Here is a 26,061-nt window from a genome sequence, read left to right on the forward strand (position 1 = left end):
ATTGCTAATACCTCCTGGAATGCTGCCATATTATTTCCATCATTAGGTTATAGCTACCAGTTAGGCCTGAATTCATCTCACTTAACTTCAGCCATCTGTAAGGTGGCTGTCGAGGCACTTCCGATGAAAGAAAGGCAACCCAGAGACAGAGCTCCAGAGGGCAGTTCTTTCTTTAATAAAACACATCTCCAAAGTGGGTGGAACAGATCGTGCCCTGGAGGTGCCCCCTCTTTCTCTCTCTCTTCATAGTTGGAGGCCTTAAACTAGATGCTTAACTTTTAGACAGCTGAAGTTAGTTGAAGTGAACCAGACCTCTCCCTCATGTTCCCAGGTGAGAGTTGAAAATTCTTGAACAATGAAGATCCTTTCCTAACAGAGTTTATTTGGACTTATGACTCAGTACTTGGATACCAGCCCGGGTCTGCCTGGATCTTTGGTACCAGCTTCGACAGACCCAGCAGACTTTATCAGCTTTTGCTATTGGAATGTTGATCCTCTGCCAGCAACATCAAATTTAATGCTCTTTAACACAATATTCCAGGCTTTTGTTGCAAGCCGCTAGCCATAAAAACATAGAATGCTTTTACTTTGTACTTTTGCAAATACCTTTGAAGAAGGTTTTCTGAATCTAAAAGCTTTTCTGTTTTATTAGTCCTGTTTTGTTAGTTGTCTGGGCTAAGGCAACAAGTGCAATGGGCAGAGCAGCATCAAAGCAGCGTTTTCTTCTGGTCAGAAAACAAACAGAAGCCAGGAAAACAAGACCATGAATGTTTTTGAAACTACTCTTTATGTTTCTCTGATAAATTTTACAGGAAGCTGATCAAAAGGGATAAAAATCTGTCACTGTTAACATTTTTATAGATTCATCCTGTTAGTCTTGCGCTCCCCAAATTACTGTTAACTTGTAACCCACTTCTGTGCATGAAAAAATGTGTAGGGTTAAACCTTGTCAGATGACTTCGGATGGAATGCTTGGTCATTTACCAACATGGGAAGCTTGAACCACAGGTGGGATGCAGAGACTTTCTTCCTTTGGTAGAAGCTGAGCAGTCTGATGGACGCTGTGTTAGAGGCAACCTCAGCCTGGAGTCTCTGGAGTTACTTCCCCTGCTCCTAAGACCTTGAGATACAAATAGAAATCCCTCAGCTGCTACCTCTGTCCCATTGTTTCTGAATGTCACCAAGTCCATGGAGGTCCAGTAGCACTCTGTGCCAGCTTGCCAGACTGAGCTGCCTCCTGCAGAGTCAGTAAGATTGGCTCTTACCTGGGTGCGGCTCCAGAGCTGACCAAGCCGTATGCTTACAAGCATACGGTAGTGAAATCTCTCAGAACTGGAGCACTGGAGACAATCATGTAAGCGGCTCTACAGAAGCCAGCTCAGGTCTGGTGAAGACAAACTGGGGTCACATTGTTTCACTATGGGAGTTTTGGGGATACTGACTTTGCATGCCCACCTGGATCTCTGCAGTGTTCTTCAGTATACCCGACAGTACCCCTTCTAGCTGGCTCTGCCATGTGCTGTATTTATTGCAATCCTCTGCCTTTCCCTGTAAACCAGAGAACAGAAAATTAAATATCAAGTGCACAATATAAACCAACTTAAAAAAAAATTAAATACTTCTTGTTACTGTTCAGTGTTAGATAATCTCAGCTATCAAAGATAATAAGTTAAAAAAAAGATGCCACAATAAATTATATTTGTAATTGGTGACTGTGCAAACTACCCGTTCTGCAAAGTCTCAGGAAATGTGTTCATATCCCACTTCTAAGACAAAGACAAACATAAACCAATTAAAATACATTTTGGATTTTTTTTTTTTGTAATTACATAATCTTTGGTTTCTTTCTATAACTGTGTTTGGAAACATTTATTTACATTCTCTGTGTTTTGCTGTAGAAAATGCCAAACTGGATCTCATAGTGCTAGCCTTGCCCTCAGCTGTGAGCAAGGCACTTTTACCTTCTCATATTTTACTTTCTCTAAGTGCAAAACTGGTCTCTAAGCCTTCCCAAACATTATTCCTGTATCTGAAGAGTGTTAATGGAGAGCTACGCAGTCTAGAGTCAGAATAGTGTTAGAAAATCTATGGGCAAACTAATGTAACGCTGTCACCCATAAAACAGTTGTGTTACAGCGCAGTGGTCCCGGTTGCACTGGTGTAGACAGTGTTGCGATTTCAACACTGTAATTCTATAAGGAATTATGCTTCTTTGCCACTGTTCTGCTTGTGTGGATAAACAGAAAAATTTACGGTTGGCATCCATTGTACCATAACTTTAATATAAAATCTACTCTGTAAAGAATTAAAGCGAAGTAACTGCCTCATGCGCTACTTCTAGCTTGTTTACTGCAGGTGAGATTTTTAAAAGACTGAAGACTTTCCATACTTTTTTCTCACCTGTCATTGGTTACGAAAGGTTGAGGAAAAAACCTCTTTATTTCCACATCAAGAAATGTTTAAAGCATTAAATCAAAGTCTCCTCCCAAACTACACAGCACTGACCTGCTGCTTACCTTTGCACTTGCTAGGCTGGGAATCCTCTGAGGTTTGCAACCATACCTTTTAGAAAGAGCCAGTCTAACCTACTAGTTGTCTTTTTTTTTTTTTTCCAAGTGGATCAACAACTTGGACTTCACAGCTACTTGCTGATGAGAAACTAACAATGGTATTGGGTGTCTCTTTGATCTAATTTTAAAGACTTGTTTCCATGAGCATAGTTTAGCATCAAATCTTACAAGCAATATTTCTTTCGAAGCTTCCATTTCCCCCAAAGCACCAAGCGTATACTTCTCTTAGGGTTGTCCTACTACTTGCCTTGCTGATTTGTATTAGGTTCTCCTCTGTCTTATTCTAAGTTTGCTTTTTTCCTTTTGGACTGATCCTACTCCCTTAACATGAACACCCCCAAAATAATGAGTAGCCTTTTAATTGACTTTATTTGTGGAGCGGACATTTTAGGTGTGGGAACTCTCTAATTTCACTTTGGTGATCTATAAATCAATGCCGCCTCCAACTTTTTAAATAAAGGGCGAGAAATGTAATTTTACAGCAATTTAAATGATGGATAAAGTCCAAATTTTTAAAATAGAATAACTTGGCTGCTTGTACTTTGCTCTCAGCCATGACACTCTGAAAACCACATACTCAAATATAACCTGAAGGATGTTTAAATATATTCAAGCAGCATGAGGAATCTGTCCAGGTGCCAGCTGGAAAACGATGAACCGCAGGCCTCAAACCGGAAACGGAGGCCTCACGAAGACGACGATTTTCGAGACTGAAAGGAAGACGCGCATGAGGGGAGAAACTTTGTCTTCCCGCTTCTAGCAGCCAAACTCACCTATTCAGAGACTGCTCTTTTAAACTGTTACTACTTTTGTTCTCCTTTTCCCTCAGCAACACACCTGGACCTCACTTTCTTCCCCTCCGAGAAGCCCAGAGGGGTTTCCCACCCAACCGCCCGCCTCTGGGGGGGGGCGGGGCTTACGGACCCCAGGGCAGGAATACCGACGGTGCCGTGAGGGGAAACCAGCGCCGGGGAAGGCCGCTCGCCCGCCCGCGGCAGCCGAGGCCGATGATGGCGGCTCTCCCCGCCGGGGCGGGGGGAAACGGGCCGGCACGCGCTGACGGCGCCTCGGCGGCTGCTCCGTGACCCGAGAGGCGACCCGCCCCCGAGGCGCGAAGCCCCGCCCCCCGAGGTGCGAAGCCCCGCCCTCGGCCCCGCCCCCGCTGCAGCACCGCCAGTCGCCGGCAGGGGGCGGTCTCTGCTTGCTCCCGGCGGCCGCACCCCCCCCCTCCCCGTTCGAGAAACTTCCGGAAACAGCCGGGCGGAAGTGACGCCACGCGCTGACGGCGTTTCCTGTTTGCGGCTGAGGTAAGCTTACCGCCGTTACCGTTGCGGGGAGGGTGGCGGCCGCGCTGTGGAGGCACCGGGCCGGGTGAGTGCCGGGGGGGACTGGGGGCCGGCGGCCGGCCGGCCGGGTCTGCCCCGGTGATGGGCCTCGCCTCGTTCGGCCGTGTGAGGGGAAAGGGGGGGAGCGAGGAAGCGGGAGGGGGCGGCGGTTTCTGGGCCTTAGCAACGGTGCTGCTCGTAGCGGGCCCTGCCGGCGCGGCTCGGCTCGTCGGAGGCCCGGGCCGGCGCCGCCATGCTGCGCGCTGGAGGACCGGCGGTGGAGCGTCTCCCGCCGGGAGCCGGCCTGCCGCCTGACCCGGGGTTTTCCTTCCCAGCCGTTGGGGAGGTGCGTGGCGGCGGCCCCGGGGCGGCCGGAGCGGGGTTCGCGCGGGGGAGCGGAGCGGGCGGCGTGGATCTCCGGCAATTGGGGGTGGGCGGTGAGGGAGCCGCCCCCGGGCGCAGTGGCTGCCTTGGTTGGGCTTATCCCGTAACTGGGAGCGGAGAAGATGCAGTTTGGGATCCCCGGGCCGTACGATCCTAGATCATCCGGATTTGTTTCTTGTTTGCCGCAAGCAGAGAAGGCCTAGGGAAAAAAAAATCCGCGTTCCCCTTTCTGCTTGTAGTGGTTTCAGTTACAAAAAGGTGAGGGAGAGCCTCAGTTCACCCTTTGCTCGTGAACGTGTTAAACAGACGTTTTACTTAAAGTCTTTTTCTTCGCAGCGTGCTTTTTTGGTATGCTTCTAAACTCAAAGTACTTCTCCCCCGACAGAAGTGGTTTAGTTAAATTCTGTTTTGCGTTTATTAACTCATCGTAGGGTCAGTAGTAAGGTTTGTTGTGTGTGAAGGCGGTAGGTAGGGCTCAGGTGTTTTGAACTCGCTGTTGCCAAGTTCCAAGCTGAATTGAAAATTGCCACTGGCAGGTAAGGAACATAGTTTGTCGTCAGTATTTGCTGGACTTAGGAGAAGGCAGGGAGTTGGGAAGTGAACTTATTTATGACCAGTGTTCCTGTTTGTAGCCATGCTTTATGTTGTGTTACAGGTGTACTGCCAGAGCTCTCCTTAGCTGCTGAAAACCTGTGCTGCAGGTTTAAGCCATACTAATGAAAGCATTAGAAAAGATTATTCAAAATACTGAGTGAATTTGTTTTGAAATCTGATAATAAACTACTTGTTTGGTTCTCATTTGGACACAGTAACATCATAGAAGCTAAATTTATAACAATGCTAATGTGCAAATGGTCAAGCTTGTGACATTGTGTAGTCAATCAGTGATTGAGCCCTGAGTTTTTAGGATATAAAGTGTCAAAAAGTGATAAGAACAAGGTGTTGACACAGAGGGAACAGCTGGAATGAAAGTCGGCTCTGCCCCTCTGGTCCTCTGAGGTTGCAGTTACTGCTTCCTGCTGACCTTAATTTTTGTTTATTCTTTGGAGATCCCTGTACTCTAGTTAGGAGGATTTTATGTTCAGCTGATGATCAAGAGACTAGTGGTTAAAGTACCATTTAGTTTGCTGGATTATGTTGCAAAAGAAGATTTGTTTGTACTAGTGAGTAAGTGTATTTACAGATCTTGTCTCTGTGATTATGTTTTTTGTGTTGGTTTTTTTTTTTTATTTTGAACAGCCAAAATGCTAACTAGTGCACAGTACTGGTCTAACTTTGTTTCCCCTTTTTGGTTCTCATGCTGTCTTTTCAGTGGAGAACAAGAGACTGCTCAAAATGGAAGTTAATTTAGGATTAAATTTTCTTAAATAATTTCAGACATTGGAGGAGAAATTTAAATTGCTACTTTTACTGGCAGTACTGTTTAAACTGCAATGTTAATAATAATTTCTCTACCTGTAAACTGCAAAGTTTCCCTTGTTCTCCATTGGATTTATCTTTTTAGCACTTGTGCTTTCTGACTACAGCACATTCTTACCAAAACAACTTTTCTCTCTGGTATTTTCTTCTGTCTTTCATAGATTGATGCACTTTGCCAATTTATCTTGGCTGGACTTTGGGGAAAAAGCATGCAAGGCTTCGCTTTTGTGTAATGCAGAATTTTTAGTTGGAGAGATAATGTGTCTTGCTATTTATTTTTTTAATAGATATATAAACTTAAATACCTGGTGTGTTCTTTCTTTCATCCACCAGAAGTTTTGGAACGTACGTGGAGAGAGGAAACAACTTATGTTAAATCATCATCTCAATAACAAGGATATATGAGTTCCTAAAAGTATTTGGACTGTATTGAGAAAAGAAATAACTGAGTTTGGGGTTTTTTTGTTTTTTAAACTGTAAAACTTTCAGGACTCCTACATCTGTGCTTAACACATTGATACAGTTAGGTCTTTGAGCTGAGGTCGTGTGGGATGAGGGTGATGTTTGTGTTTTACTGTGAGTCCAGAGGCATTGAAGGTCTAGCCTGGAATTGACTGAAATGTCACACCAGGTTGAACAGAGTGAGTGCAGCCACGCGTGCTAGTTGTGTTCTGCTCTTGTGCTGCTGGCTATAGAGGATAGTGCATCTCAGTCATGTCAATACGCCGGACTTCCAGACTTGAGCAGACCATCTGTTTCTTACGATATAAATAATGTTTTGAAGGGAATGTATTCCCTCAGTTTTCCATTTAGTTGTGTGAGGCTTAATATTCTAGTATTTTGCTCCTTAAGTAGGAAGTGCTCCATTTCTTTAATAGCATTTATAAAGAACCTTGTCAGCTGTGTCCTGAAAACATTTTCTATTGACAGCTTTTTCTTTGTCTTGATGTATTCAAGAAATGGAAGGATTAGGAAGAAATTACTTAGCTTTGTCAAAACTTGTTGGATCTGATCTATGATCGTTGTTTATTTCCAGATAGATTTAAATTAAAACTGTAGTTTACTATATTAGTAGGTTTAAATTATATTTTCTTTGCTTTTCAATGAAATACTACATTTGGATGAATGTTAGATTTTTCTTAAGTTTAAACCTAATGAAAGCATTATTCTGCTTCTGTTTGTTTAACTGCTAGGGAAGAAATAATTCATGCATATGAATTTCACTCCTGCAGTTACTAGTTGTATGTTTCATTTATGTTTTCTATTTGTTCTAAATAAGTAGTGAAATCCCACTGATATTAGTGAGAACTCAGTACTTAATAAGGATCTTAAAGCTCATGTAATAAGTCTGAAGCCAGACATAGCTACATTGCAGCCAGTTTTTGTTAAAACTTTGTTAATTCTTTTGATTAGAAGAAATTATTTTCTGTCTTAATGTAGTCTGAATCTATGACAGCCTGTCATCGTTGTTCTGAAAAAGAAATTGATGTTTGCTTTAATGTAACATTTTTTTTTTTTTGCTGGTTGGCTTAAGTAAAATTATCATGACTCCAGAAACTACTTCAGGGGAAGTGTGTAGAAACTTCAAACTATTTTCTTTTCCCTGAACGATCATCTGGTTGCATGTGATTATTTGGCTGAAACTTTCTGGACCCAATCTTTGCCAGTTGAGGCTTTCACCATTTTTAATCGCTTAATCAAACACAGATCATACATTTTTTAAAATGAGTTAGGAATATTTTTACTTTGTATAAAATAGCCTTTTATGGTTAGTTTTAGGAGGGTGCCAGTGTTCCAGATATTTGTATGACACAATTCCAAATTTGGACACCTGAGTGGTTGTGTTTTGGAAAAATGCCCCTTTGCTTTAAGGAGAGATCATGAATAAGTACCCCTTGATTCAAGGCATGCTCATAGATCAGATGGATAAGCAGTAGAGTATAAGCCAAGGGTATGAGGCTAGCCTATTTATTTGCTGATCTACTTACTTCCTTTTCCAGTTTTTGTTAGCTAGTGTTTACATTTCTTTCACAGATGAAGATTTTCAATTTCCTGTGTTTCCATTTTTGGTAGGTTAATTGTTTATTAATGGTTTCTTACTTGTTGCCCTCTACAGGCTCTCCATGTGCCAGGCAGTAATATGGACAAGCAAGTCCTGTAGTTCTTGCCACAGTTGTGTCTTGCTCTCCTTGGGGAGGAGAGTAATGGGCAGGATTCTTTGTAACTTCTTGCATTGAGGGGTGATGGAGCCTTGTACAGGTGGCTCTTTTTTGGTTGTGGTGGGTTTTTGTTGTTGTTTTTTAAATAGAACTTTAACTGGAAGATAAAGCAGTCATCCTACCTACTTTTTCCTCTCTGTGAACTGCATCATCTCATATAATAATCACTGTATTCAAATCCACTCTGTTTTCTGACATAGAAGCAGGATGTTTGATGTAAACGTGAGATTAAACTAAGCTTTTTGGAATGTTCATTTTATTAGATTCATCTCATGGGGATGCTGTAGTAGTATTAAGGATATGAGTATAAACATTGCTATTTAAGTACATTTTATTAACTTTAATTATATGGTCAATTTATATTTTTCCATGAAACAAGAAATTTCAGGAATCTGTGAAGTTAAACTGTGACAGCTTTCCTGAGCTTAGCTAAGTAGAAGTTAAAAGTACTGAGGTTTTTAATATACCTTACTCTGTACCACACTGTACATATATCAGTGGAAAGAAAAATTTAATGTTGGTGCAGTGTTTAAATGTATTTGTCAGCTTAATTAATCGCAAGCTTTATACAGGTTTTCTTGGTTTGTATTATTGCACTCATCAGAATTAAACTTTCTTTTAGTTCCATAGCATTCCTGAACTTCCCCTTACAAAGATTTTTCTGGTATACAGTGTGGGTGTTTTTGTTAGCACTTCTACAGCGCTAGCACAGCGGACTTTTGCTAATACAGCCAAGAGACTGCTCATGGTCTCAGCTCAGTTACATATGGCACGTCCCAGATATTGGTGCTAGAACTGATGAAGATATCTTCATTTTATTTGGGATTTGGCCAGTGTTTTGAGACTTGTATAGCTTCCTGTATTGCTGAGTTGAACTAGGTAAAATGTATTTCCTGTGTTGCTGAGTTGAACTAGGTAAAATGTATTTGTTGCCTGAGTGGTGTTCCGCTCTGAAAAGTTGTGGTGTGAGATTTGTCTTTTTTGGAGTAGGGTGTAGGATGACACCAGAAGGCAGTTTCTATAACCAGTATCTGTGTATTAGAGGCAGTGACATCTTCAAGGCAGTGACCTCTTCAAGCCAGTGAAAACTCCTTGAGCTGCTGGTACAAATGAGTCTTGGAAGCCTTGGGAAGTGGCGCTTCATGGTTGATCTTTATTTACACTTCTTTTAGATGGTGTGGTGGGTTGACCTTGGCTGGATGCCAGGTGGCCACCAAAGCTGCTCTATCCTCCCCCCCCCGCCTCAGCTGGACTGGGGAGAGAAAATATAATGAAAAGCTCACAGGTCAAGATAAGGACAGGCAGAGATCATTCACCAATTACTGTGACAGGCAAAAAAGACTCTACTTGGGGAAAATTAACTTATTATCAGTCAAACCAGAGTAGGGTAATGAGAAATAAAACCAAATCATAAACCACCTTCCCTCCACCCCTTCCTTCTATCCGGGCACATTTCACTTCTGGATTCTCTACCTACCCCCCCAGTGGCACAGACAGGGGGATGGGGAATGAGAGTTGTGGTCAGTTCATCACATGTTGTCTCTGCCTCTCCTTCCTCCTCAGGGGCAGGACTCCTCACTCTTCCCCTGCTCCAGCGCGGGGCCCCTCCCATGGGAGACAGTTCTCCATGAAATTCTCCAATGTGAGTCCTTCCCATGGGCTGCAGTTCTTCATGAACTGCTCCAGTGTGGGTCCCCCGTGGGATCACAAGTCCTGCCAGAAAACCTGCTTCAGCGTGGGCTCCTCTCTCCATGGGTCCACAGGTCCTGCCAGGAGCCTGCTCCAGCGCAGGCTTTCCCATGGAATCACAGCCCTCTTGGGAGGCATCCCCCTGCTCTGGCGTGGGGTCCTCTCTCCCCGGGCTGCAGGTGGAGATCTGCTCCCCCGTGGACCTCCCTGGGCTGCAAGGGGACAGCCTGCCTCACCATGGTCTTCCCCACGGGCTGCAGGGGAATCTCTGCTCTGGCGCCTGGAGCACCTCCTCCCCTCCTTCTGCACTGACCTGGGGGTCTACAGGGTTGGTTCTCTCACATCTTCTCACTCCTCTCTCTGGTTGTAGTTTCTGTTCTGCAGCAACTTTTTTTTCCCCTTCATAAATATATTATCACAGAGGTGCTACTGCTGTTGCTGATGGGCTCAGCCTTGGCCAGCAGCGGGTCGGTCTTGGAGCTAGCTGGCATTGGCTCTAGTGGACGTAGGGGAAGCTTCTAGCAGCTTCTCACAGAAGCCACCCCTGTAGTCCCCAGCTACCAAAACCTTGCCATGCAAACCCAATACAGATAGGTAGCTTGGGAGAGATACAGGCAAGTTATTACAATTCATGGATTGCATTTGAAATCTGTAGCTTGTAAGCAAATGAAGTGACTGAATTTCATCTGAAGTTTGTTACTTTAAGACTGAAAATATTTTTATATGTCTCTGAATTTACTGTACTGTAAATAATTAAAGGCTTAGCAAAGGTGTCTTAGCTATATAATAATCAAATTAAGAAATACTAGAAAACTCTGAAAGTGTGTGTGTTCCTTGGTATTCTTTGTATGGCCCTAGATCCACAATAGTATTAATGCTAGTGTAGCCTTGCTTATACTTTGATGGAGTGTAGAATTTTATCGGGTCCAGCTGGCATATTGCTTTCTAATAAAATTCTTGGAATGTGAAAAGTCACATTTTTTTAATCGTAGGTTGCAATTCCCAAAGATCCTCAAGTATGCGCATCATCTATTAACATACCAGAGACATCTCTATATTGGTCAGTTGCTATTGAGTACGTCCAGATGCAAGCTCCAGCTGAACTGGGATTCAGAACAGGGTGTTTGTTCTTCCTGTGTTGCCAGCAGGATGCAATCCTTTAGGTACGTTCATAGAAAGCAGGCAGGTACTAGGAATGGGATGGATGTGCAACTTGCACAGGATGTTGATGACTGGCTGCTTCTGTGAATTGCATGAATCAGGAATTTGGAACTCCATCTCCCTCTACCCAGGTGACTGCACTAGTCACTAAGCTTGAGCTGTTCTGGCACCTTTCAGGACTGTCTGTGCTGCCCTGTTGCTTCACAGCCAGAAATAGATAACTTTTTCTGACTAGGCTGACTGCAAAGGTCGCATGCCCCTTGCTGTCTGAATTCTTTCCTGACTGATTTAAGAATTTCTTGTTCGGATACCTTCCTCCCTTCCGTATTTAGTTAGGGGTGCTGCTTTGTCATCCCTGAAGGTTATGCATCTGATTTCTCTTCTCTTCTCTAAGCTTATAGCTCTCTACATATCTATCTTCTGTAATTCTTCTCATGCCTTTTATGTAGCTGAGGACTTTGCCATACGAGAGTTTGAGCCAGGTTTCAGGGTAACTAAACTGATCCAGCTTTGGGCTCTGGTGTAAGAGGGAGGTCTCAAGCCTGGTCGTGTACTCCTATCAGTTGCCTTGAGTTAGTATGAACATTCAGGGCTTCTGCTTGGTAAGCCAGAACAAAGCTGACTTCTCTGTAAGCTATGGAAACTTTTGGTTCACATAAACATTTGGATGTTTGATTTGTTCATGCTCCAAAGAAGGAGTTAGAGTACCTGATAGCATCCTGTAAACATAGTGCAATTAGGAACACAAGTAACTGTAGACTTTGCAGGCAAACACGAAGGCCATGAAACAACTTCTTTCATCTGGAGGTTTTTTTGCTTGTTTTTTCTTCTGAGACTTTGAAGATTTTCTGTGGTTGGAGGTGGGAAATTAGCTAATGTGGGGTGGCTTCCTTGTGGCTTTGGAAAAAAAAACCTCTTGAATGCCTAGTTAAGGAGCCTTGCTTGTGTATTTGGAGACAAATTGTTTAAATTTGGGGTTGGAAGAAGATTTTTGTCATGCCATTTTGGGTAGGACAGTTGAGTATTTTTGCTTTTTGTTTTGCTGGAAGGTATATGGTTTGCTTCTTTGAAAGTTTTAGGCATTTTCACTGGGCAGATTTCTACTAGCCTTAAAATTACTGATTTATTTTTTTTTTTTAATCAGCCATTTTCTGTTTTGTTATAAGTTGATGGTCAGCTGTTTTCTATTTTGCTATAAGTTGATGGTGGTTGCTTTCTGGAGTGAGTATTTTCAATATTTTTTTCCTGGAAAGATTGGAGACAGAGGTCTTTTCTAGTTTGTGACTGTTGGGTTGGGTTTTTGGGTGTTGTTTTTGGTTTGTTTCTTGGTTTTGTTTTTTTTTTTTTTGTCTTACTGGAAGTTGAGCAAAAATCCAAATATTTTTAAGGGGCTAAATATTAGCTGACGCTGTTTCATGGTTTTGCATGTTTTGCTTAAGCTGGACAAAAAAAAGCTGCAGATTAATTTTCTTCATGTAAATATTGCTAAAACCTTTTTGCACACAGGAGAAAAGTTCCTGTGATACCTAAATTTTAGCAGTGCAGTTTTATGGTAACTTTGTGGTAACTAGCAATAGAAATAATGATCAATTGGAGATGAACTGTTACTGTCACCCAAATGTTTAAGAGAAGGAGAATATCAACAGTTTGTTTTCTTTAGAGAGCTGCTGGCTTGTCTTAATTCCAGACTTTATATTAGTGGCAAGAAAAAACTGAACAATAACACACTCAAAGATAGAATATGCAAGCCCCAGACATTTCTTTCAAACAAGTAATTCCTCTGTTCTTGGAGGAGTTGCTTTTTAGGGTCTGAGTAATCTGTAAAGAGCTGGTCATGTTGCCTCAGCACTCACTTTTGGTCCCAACTTCAGGCTTCTTAGGGTATATTGGTATATGTATTGAGTCTGAACTTATAACACTGCAGCACTGTTTTTAAAGAAACAGCTAAAGTGTTTAAAGAAATATATGTTGAAATCAATATGACTACCAGTGTGTACAAAGTTCTCTAGGAAAAGATGTGATTTATTTTTTGCACCTAAGTTGCTTTTCCTACCTGCTTATTCTAGCTAGAAGCTTGAGTTTTGAATTTTCCCTTTAAGATATCTGCCTAAATTGAGAGGAGTGCTAATGGAAGTCTTGTATTTAAGAAAAAAAGGAGAGTATGGAAAAAACAGTTAGTATGGTATGTACTCTTATGTGTTGTGGCTTCCTGCTCTTAGCTCACTGGTTTTAGGGTAGTATCTCTTATTAGGAGGGGCTCTGACCTCTAGCCTTAAGCTTGACTCATACTAGATTCTCCTCCCCTTGATTTCTTTCTGTCAACTATATGTTCCATATATGCTATTACTCATAAGGATGGGCTACAGGATTTGATAACATCCTTAACACGTGCTAACCTTGCTCCTCACTTGTGGATTCGTAGAGTTGTTATTCTGATCGTTGTTTGGGAAACAGCAAAACTAGTGAGGCTAGTTGATAGCAAATAGTGTGGGATATTTTTGGTAATCTATATGTTTACATATTGAACCCTGCCATTACTATATTAGTACTGGCATTCTGAATGTTCATTTTAATGCATGTCTCCCAACTTCCCTTGGTGTTGGTCACAGTATTAACTATACCCTTACTATTTTCTTAAGTGTGGAGGTTTCTTCAAAGGGCAAAGTTAATTAGAGGTCTGTTTGCCTGCTACACTTTAATTTTGTAAGTGTTTGTGGCACTCTATGGTTAACTAGATTGCTAAAACCACTCAAGTTTTAAAAACACATAGCTCCTGCAATACGTTTGCTTCTGTAAGTAGTTTGGCGGGGGGAGACAGCGTGGCAGGGTATCTCTTAAACTGCTTTTGCCATTTGAGGAAATGTGTGTGTAACGACATCCCTAATTAAGCTTTAACCTACAACAGCAACGTATCGTGAAGATGTACCAATTTATTGCAAAAGTCTCTCTTTAATGTTTATATCCCAGAATTTTGAAAGATACATGTAATACTAGTACAATAAATTAATTTCAGAATATTTCATTGGGCTATATCATGCTTGATTCTTTCAGCATTTATGTGAAAGAACATGAAAACAAGACTTGCCTGGGCTGAAATGAAAAACACTGAGTGACTTGGGGACGGGGGGGAAGTGATTTCAATGAATTTTTGTTCTTGATGCACAGGGTAAGAAAACGTGACTAATACATTGCTGTATGGTCATGTTCTAAGTATATTTGGGTGACTTTGCCTGCAACACGTTGATAACTCACTAAAAAGGTCGGTGTTGCCTTGTTGAATTGCCAGAGTGGAGACATACAGTGGTAGGGAGAAGCCGCCTTTGCATAAGGAGATGATATGTTCTTGAAATTTTTAGAAAGGTTCTTTAATCTTGGTGGTCATTCAATTGAAGTAATGGTTAGTATAATTGTTCCTTGTAACTATTCTCTAATATTGACAAGAAACTGTCAGTATTTAAATGGAGTAGAGCAAATGCTTTTTCTTTTAACTTGTAGGTTTCTTAGGACTCTTGTGAAAACTTTATTCTCTTACTCTAAGAAACACAAGGTGCCTCTGTACTTGAGTTGGTTGGTTAACCTTGCAGTTTGAGCAATCTCGCCTGGCTACATACTTTATGTTCATAAGCATAAAGGAAGTAAATGGAATTTGGTAGCTTTGGCAATATGTGAATTTTCTGTCAAGGTTTGAGTACAAGAAAGGCTTATTGGAAACTATAGGTGGAATTTTAGATTTCTAAGACCTGCACATACATTGCTTTCTTTGAAGGGAGCAGTATCTCAGTGTAAGTAATGTTCTGAACAGGAGATGTGACAGATGTGGCCCTTTGTTTATGCTCATATGTGCTTAAGACCTGACATAGGTGTCAGAGATGATATAAAGTGAACGTGATACATGGTTTCTTTTGCATTCAGAGTTATTAATGTATATATCAAAATGGTGACATACTGTACATAGTCTTCATAATATACTGATTAAATCTAGCTTTTCAGTCTAATTTTTTTCAGGAACCTGCTGTTTACCTATGTCTCTGTGCACTGTGTTTCAGTGGGATTAAAGAACATAAACAGAAATCAGAATCAAAGTAATTGTTTGATCTGTCAACCTAAAATAAAGCATGAGGTTTATAACATTCACATTTCTAAAAACAAGCAGCTCTCTCAGATCAGGTTTGGTAATGGAAGATACTAGGCTCCTACCTGACTTTTATGAATTAGCATTACTAAACTAGCTTCATTTACAAGTTCTTGTTGTTACAGGACTTGAAAGGCGCAGCTGTTGTTAACAAGACAACTACTGAAACATGGTGGATTACTATGAAGTTCTGGGAGTGCAAAAGCATGCCTCAGCAGAAGATATTAAAAAAGCGTAAGTATCACTGGTTATGTATATATAAGATAAGGTATGTATTTTAAGGAACAAATATAATCACGTGGTTTCTGGATTATCACTTCATTGTTAATACTAGGATGAGTAGTAGTCATCTGAGGTGATGCCTTTGCTAACAGAGAAATATTCAGTGTTCTGAAGTAAAAGCATTTGCTCATTTTTATGAAATTGGGAAAAGAATCCTGAGTACTGCTAAAGTGAAAATGCCATCAGTCACTGTTTTTTGATCGCTGTTAAATACATTTTCGTCCAAGTGTGCCTCCAAACTTGATATGGTACAGGCAGTGACAGCCCCTTCTGTGGCTGAATTGCAGTAACTAGTCTTCCCCTCCGTTTGCAGAGGTGCTTTTTCAAAGCTATTAATGAGTATTTGGCATACTGCTTTTTTGGATACTAGCTTTTTCTTAACATGAGGTCTTGTTTCTGTGCCTAGATTTTGATGGACTGAACATCTGTTATTATTTAAAAAAACCCCACTGTTTAAATTAGGAGTCTTCAAAGGAATTAAATACAGTTCTTTGTTTAGATTTACTGTTTATGTACTGTTTTAAGATGGGTGTTTGTAACATTTTCAAAAGATACCATTTACTTTTCAACAAACATTTGGGAGGAAACATTTCTGTAGTATGCATTTCTAGTATGTCAAAAGCGTTTAATAATAAATTGCAGTTTCAAGTGACCTGGAAATACTGTGTTTCTCTCTTTCCTTCTCCTAGGTGCCTAAGCTTTATTAGTCAAATTGCACTAGTGTGTGGAAGTTTGATTTATGTGTTTTTCCTCCCTTGTTCTTTTGCAAATTCCTCCACATACTGCTTTGTCAACTGAAGTGTTTGACCTGTGATCTTGTATGACTCTGTAAAACACTCCAAATCAACCTAAGTGCAAGCTTAGCTTTGCTGCTTTAAAAAGTTATGAACACTTTGCCTAAAATATTTCATTTGAGGCTAGGAATTGTGTGCAGGTGTAGCAGGCAAAGTCATCACTGATGTTAGGATGCTGCCACAGTTTGGTATCACGGTACTCTTGGAGCTTTATCGGTTTTGTCTGTACTAGACAAGTACTCTTGATGCTTCCCATGGTTGGTTGTAGTATTGAATAATTGTGGAGCTCTAAGAAGCAGCCCACAGCAGAAATGTTATGGAATGTTTTGCTTAGACCTGCCAGATGTTGATCAACAGAAATGCACAGGAATAATCTCAAAATAACTAAAGAACCCCAAATCCACTTTTTCTTTTTTTTTAAACCAAATCTGACTAGATGGTTCTTTGTGTACCTGCAGAATCTGTTGGTACTGGTCTAGGTGCAAGATACAAAGCACTGGGGAATTTTGAAGTGCTTTAATCCCTGATAATTTGTTTGAAACATTTTGTTTATCTGTACAGCATATTCCTTCATTTCAGAGTAAAATATCCTTTGTTTTCGTTCCATTTAGGTACCGTAAATTGGCATTAAAATGGCACCCTGATAAAAATCCAGACAATAAAGAAGAGGCAGAACGGCAATTTAAACAAGTAGCTGAGGCCTATGAAGTTTTGTCAGATGGTAGGTATTTTAAAAGGGCTCTTGAACTACAGGTCGCTAGTCTGGGTATCAAACTGAAAATGCTGATGTATGATGCTTTAAAGGGATATTATAGCTTTGGTTTGCTATTCAACTCAAGTACTTCTTTTTCAAAAGAAAGGAGAGAAAAAGCAGCTTGCAGATAAGGCAAAATAAGCAGAAATTTTGAAACAAAAAATTCAGGATCTCTCTAGACGAGTAACCAAAGCAGTTTCCTTCTAGAAATTGAAATCGTATGTTTGCCAGGCCCTCTTCAGAAGTTTCTGAAGAGATATTTGTGAATACCAAGATTAATTTTATCTTAGAAGGTAAAGCCAATGTTACTGTCTGTATAGGGGAATTACTGTGTTTATCCAATAAAAATCAGGCTAGACAAACTCTATCTACTGTTGTGCCCACTGCTTCTAGTTCTTGTAACAGTAAACTAGTCTTGACAAAGACCAAGCATACTGTAAACCTTGCTGAAAATTTGGATTGTGTTTGGGTGAATTCTATAAATTCAGTCAACTGTGATACTGAGGAGAGTGTTTATTTAGAATTGTTCTGAAACAGATGCTTAGCCTGACCCATGTGGTGCAGGAATTCAGCTTTTAGTTCACCTGTATCTTTTTGCTTGAAAAGTATCATTAACTTTTGCTAGTGTTCTGGCAAAAGCAGTCTGCATCATAACAAAGTGATTTAAGCTACTTTGATTATTTTCTCCTGTAATTGACTGCAGCTGTTTGTGCTATTTCTGAAGTGTCCTTGATTTCACCTGAGACCAATGAGCATGGGAAAGCTATATTTAAAGCACTAGCAGCATCTAGATTACCTTTCAGAATCTGGCCTGGTTTATCAAGCTGCAGTCTTGTACACCCTGTTTCTTTGGTTGGTTTTGATACTTAATTGACATGGGAGAAACAGAACTTTATGGGCAGTTCATTGTATACTTGTCTCCTAGAGTAATTTAACCTTAAGCAAATTTTTTGAGCAAGATAAAAATAGGATACTGGTCTGGTTGTTATACAGATCTTTAAATTCTTCGGAAACAGTATACTGCAAGAATTTTAGAACATCTTCTAAAAATGCTGCCTGTTTTTGGATCTAGACCAAATCCTAAGTTACTGGTGTCTTAAAAATCATTTGTGCAGCAGGGATATCTGAATCCTGAGCCCCGTGTTTGAGAGGCAATCAACTGTTCTGCAGACTTAATGAAATTTTCTGACACCATTACAGGCTTAAATGAAGACAGATTTTTGGCAGAAGAATAGTTTTGTAAGGGGGTTACATAAGCAAAGAATACTGAAATTGGGTGATCATAGAACACACTTCCCTTGTGGTTTCAAGAACGTTATATTTTTCAAGATGAACTTCAGGCTTTGTGAGCCCTCAGATCTTCCTCACTGTTTCCTGCTCCTTCTGACAGTTTGTCTGCCTTACTGCTTTGGTCTTTTTACATTGGTGGGTAGGTTAACCTCCTTTCTTTAAAAATTGCTTTCTAGAGATGCAATATGGGTAACATACCAAGTGTTGCTGGGTGTGTGTGTGTAAACCTATTGCAAGCTTCCATTATTTGCAGGTGGTGACCAGTATAGAAAATTCTAATTCCTGTTAGAAGTATTTTACTTTTCAGCAGCTGTTTGAGGTAACTGCATGTTCTTTTCAGTGATGCTATTTAAATTTCAAAAACATCTTTCACTGAAGAGATTCCAGTGGGAATAACATGTTAATATTAAGAGCCTAAATTCAGATGCTCTGACTGGTTTTTAGCTGGTGCTTCCACACCAGTGCAAGCAAAATAAGCTCTCTGCGTCTTTAAGCTCTTCAGGTTCCCTTCCAGTAACAGCAGCACAGTCTGATCTTATGTAGTAATATAGAGTTAATTTTTCTCCCCCTTCCCATGGATATTGGAAGGCTGGTCTGCAATGAAATTAAGAAAGAGCCATTTCATGCCTTCTAAAATAATAGAGAGCAAGCAGTTTTGAGTCAAATCCTTTCATGCCATTTTTTTAATATCACTTCATTCCCCTTTATTAAACTGGAAGTGGTTATAATTGATTTGAGGGGTTTTGCAGTCACTCATACAAACACTGTCCTTTGGTTCTCATAACTGTCACAATGGGCTTGGTCTTCTGCAGTAAAAGGAAAAGAGGCAATGGTCAAGGTTTGCAACAAGGGCAATTCCAGTTGGATAGAAGGAAGAGAATGCTTACAATGAGAATGCTTGAGCACTGGGACTGTTTTCCAGAGAGAATGCGGCATCTTTTCTTGGAGATTGATGAGATCAGGGCTTTCTCCAGGCAAGTTTTGACCAACTTTGAGATTAGACTTGTTTGGAGGAGAAGGTAGAATTCCAGAGGTCCTTTACAACCTAAAGCTTTCCATGGTACCTATGTAAAGATGAAGACTGCAGTATTCTTTTTAAAGGCAAATGTCCTTGTGAATTCTGTCCTTAGACCAGAATTTTTTCTGACACAACAGGACCAGAGCTTCTACAACTAAATGGTAGTCTTCTTTCTAAACCTAAACAGCTTTAGCAATCCTCATTAAAAACATTCACTAGTTACATGCCAGAACGTTCTTAAATAAACTAGCTTTGAGAAGATGTTTAGCTGAGAATACCAGTTAAGTCTTTTTGTTTTTTTTCCAAATTCTGTATGCCTATTTACTGACGTGGTGTATAACTTCTCCTTGTAGCTAAAAAACGTGACATCTATGACAGATATGGAAAAGAAGGCTTAATAAACGGAGGTGGAGGTATGTTGACAGCTAGCAGTTCTTTGCTTTCTCTATTCTGGTGGAAAGACATTTTCTACAGCTTTCTTTTTAAGACAGGAATCTGGAAATGCCTATGCTAAGGCCTAAAATGCCATCTTCTGAAAATTTGAATTATACTTGTTCTTACAATTTTTCTAGCTGTTGTGAAAGGTATTACTGATATCTGGAAACAGAGAAAGGAGAACTAATTATAAAAAGTATTGTGTGTACTTAACTTAAGTGACACCTGAAAGGGAAGGAGAAATTTTAGACATGTGTTTATATTTTTAAATTATTCAAATACCATATAGGCCTGAACTTTCTTGTTAGTAGGAATGTGTGAGGGTAACTGAAATTTAACTACTTTTTGCAGGTGGAAATCATCACGATAATCCATTTGAATTTGGATTTACATTCCGTAACCCAGAAGATGTCTTCAGGGAGTTTTTTGGTGGAAGGGACCCCTTTTCATTTGACTTCTTTGGTAAGTAATCCACTGGTGTTAGTTATGTCTATCTAAAGTGTGGCTAAAACTTTACTCTTACAAAACAAACACAGCTAATGCACCTTTATTAGAAATAGCTCTGAAAGCTGAAGGTAAACAATTGGTATTTTGTATTATATTTAAAGAGTTTGTTTCCTACCTGTTTCTTCTTGGTCGATTTGATAGTACAAAACAGATATGGCTTGCCAATTCATGTTTTGTTGGAAGGCCTGGTTTAAAAAAAAAATAAAATTGTGGATACTATGTCTCTATACATTGGGGAACTAACATTCAACAGAAAAAGTATACACTGGAATTTGTGCTTGAGAATTTGACCAGGTGAACTTAGTCTATTGAATTTGATCTCTTTTAATCCGTAAATATTTAAAGTAGCTTTGAGAGCTTCTGAACTGGACAGGTTAACTGTAACTGTTAACAGCATAGCTCTCAGTGTGAACTTGTATCATGGCAGGAGTGATTTTCTTGTATCAAAATAAGAACAGCTGCATACATAATCTAGCCACTCTCCCAAATTCATGTCACATGTTTGCTTGGGAGTTAGAGTCCCTAAAGGCTCAGATAACTTCAATAGTTCTTGAAGCTTGGATGCTTCATTTAGTTAAAGGAAGCAATATGTGATAAAGTTGTCAAAGTAATCTTTTTACCATAGTGCTGATGGTCTGTTGGCTTGTGATGTTGCTTGCTCTAGTATATTGAAGGTCTTTTCAGAGGCACTGGAGTTCTTAGTCTCTCTGCGTATGTTCTACTGCATAAAATGCTGACCTAGAAAGCGGAACAGATTCTGTTTTCAGTATTTAGTTAAAGTATTGAAAAACTTGAAAACTGCAAGAAGTGTACTTGAAAAACAAAACTCTCTTCCTATTCAGTGCCTCGATATTGATGAATCTCTGTAATAATGTATGTAGGTGTTTTAATATTTTTAAAGGTAATTTTTTATCTGCTGGCAGCATTAAGGGGCTAATTCAGCTCAGATTTTAATTATATCTTTCTCTAGTTTGCTATTCAGGGATCATCAGTTGTTGGATGAATCTAATGAAGGGCTAGAAAAGGGGTTGAAGGGTTAGAGGTTGAATTCAGTAGAACATTAGTTGATGAATTAGATAAGTAGCTAGAGAAAGAATCTGGTAGAGGATAAGTAGCAGAACTTGAGCATTAGATCCAGTGGGAAATCAGCAGAAGCAGTAAAGGACAGATTGGAGGAAGCATCTAGCAAAATACTGATGGACTGAACTGGGAAGATGCAACTTTTTTCACTGCCCATAGTAGAAGAAGAATCTTAAGGAATACTAGACAAGGATTTCTGTTTAGATGAGATGAGTGAGAGATCTCAGTGCTGGTTAGGCCACATCTGGGCTCTCCAGTACAAGAAACAGAGTTACTGGGTAGAGTCTAGTGAAGGGCCACTAAGACAATTAAGGGACTGCAGCTCCTCTCACATGAGGAAAAAGCTGAGAGAATTGCTGGAATTGTTCAGTATAGAGAAAGCTCAGGGTAAGGCTCTCCTCAATGTGCATGTGAAGGGAAGGTGTAAAGAAGGTGGAGCTAGGCTGTTAGTGGTGCCCAGTGACAGGACAAGAGGCAATGGGCACAAATGGAAGCACAGGAGGTTCACCTGACTTAAGGTAACGCTTCTGTGAGAGTGACTGAGCATTGGAGCAGGTTGCCCAGAGAGGTTGTGGAATCTCCATGTTTGGAGATAATTAGAAGCTGTCTGGACATGGTCCTGGGCAACCCGCTCTAGGTGGCCCTGCTTGAGCAGGGGATTGGACCAGAGGTCCCTGCCAACCTCAACCATTCTGTGATTGAGTAGTAGAAAACCTACAAAAACCTGAGCAAGATGTTTAGTAGGAAGCTAGTGAGGAGGAGCTGGGAGACACCGTGTAGCTCTCGTTTATTTTTTAATCTAAGATACTTTAAAATAGTTCTCAATCACATATCATTATAGTAAATTGTATAGGTAAGGCATGTTCTAGCTACTGGGAGGCTGACATAGGCTCTGTTTGATTTTGATTGTATTTACTTCATCAGCACTAGCAAAAGGTTTAACTTGCTGTCTCTAAAAATGTCAGTGTTCCTGACTAACCTGAAAGCTGTGAGAGAAGCGAAGTTCTGCATGTTAAATAGTCATGGGCTTAAGAAGAACCTGAGGACTTAGCCTTCAGATTCCTTAGAAGGAAGGCTGTACAACATAGTGCATAGAGCTATCTAGCTTATCAAATGGAGGTACCACTACTGCCAAAATTTTCCTGGGATATTGCAGCTACTTTAGCCTCTCCTGTAGAGGAGCAATGATAATCTTACCCTGTGGAAACAGTGGACATGTCACCAGTGCAGAGGTATGTTGTTATCAAGGCGTGCTTCCAAAAACATTCTCCCCCTGCTCAATGCCCAAATTTATTTATTTATTCAAAAGTGGGTTATCTACTTCATGTATTGATAACTGTCATTGTCAGCTTTGAGTAATGCAGCACAGGCTCTGCTTCTTGCAGAGTAAGGTTCTGGCACTGTCAGCACTGTTATGTCTACTCCAGTTGATGAAAACTAATTGTTTCAAAGCTGCCTCCACTTTATGTGGATAATTGCAGTGTCATTGACCAGAGTCCTAAAACCAGTGTTGAGTTTTGGATTCTGAGTAAAAAAAGCTCATGTAATTTTTCACATCAGAAGGCTTTAAAATGAGCACCTCTTATTTCTTTTGAAATTTTTTTGGCTTTAAGATGCTTAAGACATTCTCTACTATGGGCAAGTATAACTCAAAAACAATTTTTCCACAGCTTTCCATAAAAAGTGTTTGCAACTATCTGTGCATTTACGTGACTGTTTAAGGTACTACAACATGAAAATACAGGTGCTTTCAGCTGAGTGTAGTGCATTTAATAATGCCAAAACAAGCAGTAGAATTGTGTGTATTATGTGAATATTTGTATTGGTAAACTAGAGCTCTTGCAGATTCTGCTGTGTTGAAACACTGGTGGGAGCTCAACTCATCCAGTCACAATTTCTCTCCACTGATTTTCAGGCAAATTCTTTGTAAAAATAAGGGTGCATGAAGGCTACTACTTTTTAAAACTCGATCTGTTAATATGACAAGCAGTTAACTCTCTTAACTTTTCATGTGGTCTTGCTTTCTGTGACACCTGGTTACAGCAGAATCTGCATTTTCCTAGTGAGCTCTCCCAGTGATAGTTTTCAGTCTCTGACTTATAGATGGATGATAATTCTTGTAACAGGAAGAAAAGAAAATGAAAGAAAAGGTGATGCTTCTTATGCAGTACTACTCTTTGTATTGCAAAGTACTGCCTTGGAATATCAACATGTGGTTAACTGGTATTCAGCACTCTGTACCATATACTACTTCTGTTCTTTGACTGTCCTTTGACTTTAGAACTGACTGTTTACTCTTAATATAGGAATTGATTTCTCATTTGAGTAAGTTTGTTTTAGACTTAAATTATATCCTACTCAATTTATGGTGCTTGCGTTGATTTGGTTTGTGTTCCATGTAGTGTTTTGTTTGTATTTTACTTGTAAATTTTTCAAGGACATTGTTCTACATTTTAACAGTTCATAGTGAGGGAAGGATCCCAATGTTACCACTGGTAATGGAGGTGTATTGATTAATTTAAAGACTGCTGCTTCAAGCATTGTGAGGAACAGAAAGTGATGTATTGTGGTGTAGGCAAAAATGCTTGACTTCATTTTGGTTTAGAGGCTTTTCAGATTCTCACTTCAAGAATGGGTTATACCTTGGAAGGCATTATCAGTGAGGAATCATACTGAAAGATGGAGTGGATATCACAAGAGTGTAACATTACCCAACAGGCAATTCAGTAGTAGTACAACTCCTTAAGTAGTTAAGTCATCTTTTATATACAGTTGAGCTCATCTTGTGACATTTGACATGGTTTAGGGTGTCTGAGATGCCCGAGTAATTTCTTCATGGGCTAGAAAATACAACTTGGGACCTATAGTAGACCAGTATCCTCCAGCAGCAGTATCTAGAAGTTCGACACGATGTTTCAGGGCATTTCAAACAGCTTTAGATGCCTGTATGTCTAGTTAAATGAATCCTACGAGGAACCATGCTTTTCTCTGTGGTAGAATGTGTTAATAATGTGACATGATAAATTGCTTCAGATGGATGCCCTCTCTAGACTTTGATGTCAGAGAGAAGTCTGTTTGTGGAGTCTCTTTCAACATAGATTATAATCTTGAGGTTTTGCTACAGTTCCTAAACACTTCAGTATTCTCAGTGTACCTTCTGAGATGGTATTTTATAAATGTCTTAAATGTTTTTCTTAGTTTGTGAAGTAGAATTTACGTTGTATTTTAATCTGAATTTAATACCAGATGATGCATATAAAACATATACATTCTGTGGAGTTTTCCCTTGAGAATTCTGGTTACCTGGTTTATGTGGTATTTAAAAAATCTATACTCTTGGAGACCAAAGGGAAAACTAAACACCTTTATATGGCTAGCTAGATATAAATATTTGTCATAGAGAACATTAGCTAGCTAGTTATACGGTATGTTGTTTGGTTCCATCAAACAAGAGAATTACTGCAGATTGCTGTAATATCGATTACATAAAATGAAGCATGAGTGTTCTGGAAAAATATACTGAGTTACTTTAAGCATCCAGGCTAAACAGTCTTCACCTGACAAGAAAGAGGAAAATGTTATGTGCAGTGATCATTGCAAACTCTGTTTTACATGGCCTGTGTTCTAGGATGTTGTTTAGGAATGGGATAGCTTCAACCTTTTTGTCTCAAGGACATAAAATTGTCTTGCTGGGGCAAAAGCTTTGCATAAGAGTCAGATCATAGTTTTAATCCACATGTAATAAATTTCTGATAATTATGACATTTAGGTGTTCGAATGCAGAATATATTTGTTAGTCAGATGGGTTCTGAAAACTGAAAATGGAGATGCCTTTCAATTAAATCTATCTTGCACAACATTGTCCTCTTTCTGATTAATCTTTTGTTGACATAAATTTGCAGCTTCTGGTGCAATTTATGAAGTGCTTAGAGATTTGCATGTGCATTCTTTGCTTTGGTATGAATGTGCACAGTTGTATTTCATAAGCACCAGTCTTAGATCATAATTATCCACTGAATGGTCCAAATCTCGTTACTATGAATTTTTCAGAAATAACTTGATAGGTTTGAAGAAGGTTTTTGAAACACAGGAATTGTCTCACCCAGACAGCATTATCAAACAGGAGTAAGTAATACTGTGGCCCCATGGGTGGCTAATATATAGCTTCTGCTGCTGAAAGGGAGGAGGCCTTGCTCTAAATTCTCATGTCTGTCTTAAAACTTTAATCTTTGACTAATGTCCCACTAGATAATTGAGAAGCTGTCTGATAGCATGCTGGCCGAAGATGAAGTTTGTCTCGGTCATCCCAAGCCAGTTCAGGTTGTTAGTCCCAAGAAAATGGTTTGGTTTGGTTTTCTTGGATGGCTAGCTGGTTAAATTGGTCAGAGGACAAATACTGAACATAGCACAAGAAGAGCAGGTCCTACAATGGTAGTGGAAGATTCCTTCATTTTTAAGGTATGCCTGAACATTTGGGCATTAATTTCATAAACATGAAGTGCTGGTTAGAGTTGGATTTACTGTACTCTAGCATCTTTGTAATTATGGTATAGATGGCATTCAAAGGTAATGTTGTAAGTCTCCTTTTTCTAGAAAATTACTAATTCCAGGATCTCTGCTATATACCATTAGAAAGACTTTAAAATGCTCCTGCTGGTAAACTTTCTTAAGTAAGTGGGACAAACATGTTTGACACCTACTTTGTGGAAGAGAGCAATTATAAAAGACCATGCTGAAACACTCAAGGCAGGGGAATCAACAGTGCTTGCAACAGCATGTTAGTGTCTCTTCCGAGTAAGTGGCATCAACAGTATGCTTATTTTGTAGATAATGAAGAAAATATATCCATGCAAAAGTGCTTACAGGTTTCTGTGGCCTGCCTAGTTATGATAATGTAGGCTTTTTGCACCTGGGTACACTCCAGAGCTGTAGAATGAGGTTCTGTGTGTATTTACTGCAAATCTGCATCTTTGAAACTTTCTTCAAATAGAAGACAAGACAG

At 39.9% G+C, this 26,061-nt stretch overlaps 1 protein-coding gene and 1 long non-coding RNA gene across 3 annotated transcripts in view; one reads left to right on the forward strand and one right to left on the reverse strand.

Annotated features, from left to right (window-relative positions):
• Positions 1-785: 785 nt before the first annotated feature.
• Positions 786-3,592, reverse strand: LOC142028600 (uncharacterized). The gene is made up of 3 exons (XR_012649633.1): positions 3,344-3,592; positions 1,456-1,548; positions 786-1,120 (listed from the first exon to the last, which is right to left on the reverse strand). It is a non-coding gene; the product is annotated as an uncharacterized LOC142028600 (long non-coding RNA).
• Positions 3,593-3,864: 272 nt separating this feature from the next.
• The window catches only part of DNAJB6 (DnaJ heat shock protein family (Hsp40) member B6), a 65,086-nt gene continuing 42,889 nt past the window's right edge, over positions 3,865-26,061 (forward strand). For both annotated transcript variants that reach the window (XM_075045464.1, XM_075045454.1), the window contains exons 1-5: positions 3,865-3,941; positions 15,025-15,133; positions 16,587-16,696; positions 19,391-19,450; positions 19,824-19,934. In XM_075045464.1, coding sequence (XP_074901565.1) covers positions 15,069-15,133; positions 16,587-16,696; positions 19,391-19,450; positions 19,824-19,934 — 346 coding nt within the window. In that variant the 5' untranslated portion in view covers positions 3,865-3,941; positions 15,025-15,068. The remainder of the gene's footprint in view (positions 3,942-15,024; positions 15,134-16,586; positions 16,697-19,390; positions 19,451-19,823; positions 19,935-26,061) is intronic.

The sequence above is a fragment of the Buteo buteo genome, chromosome 2 (genome assembly GCF_964188355.1).
Source record: "Buteo buteo chromosome 2, bButBut1.hap1.1, whole genome shotgun sequence".
NCBI classification, from domain to species: domain Eukaryota; kingdom Metazoa; phylum Chordata; class Aves; order Accipitriformes; family Accipitridae; genus Buteo; species Buteo buteo.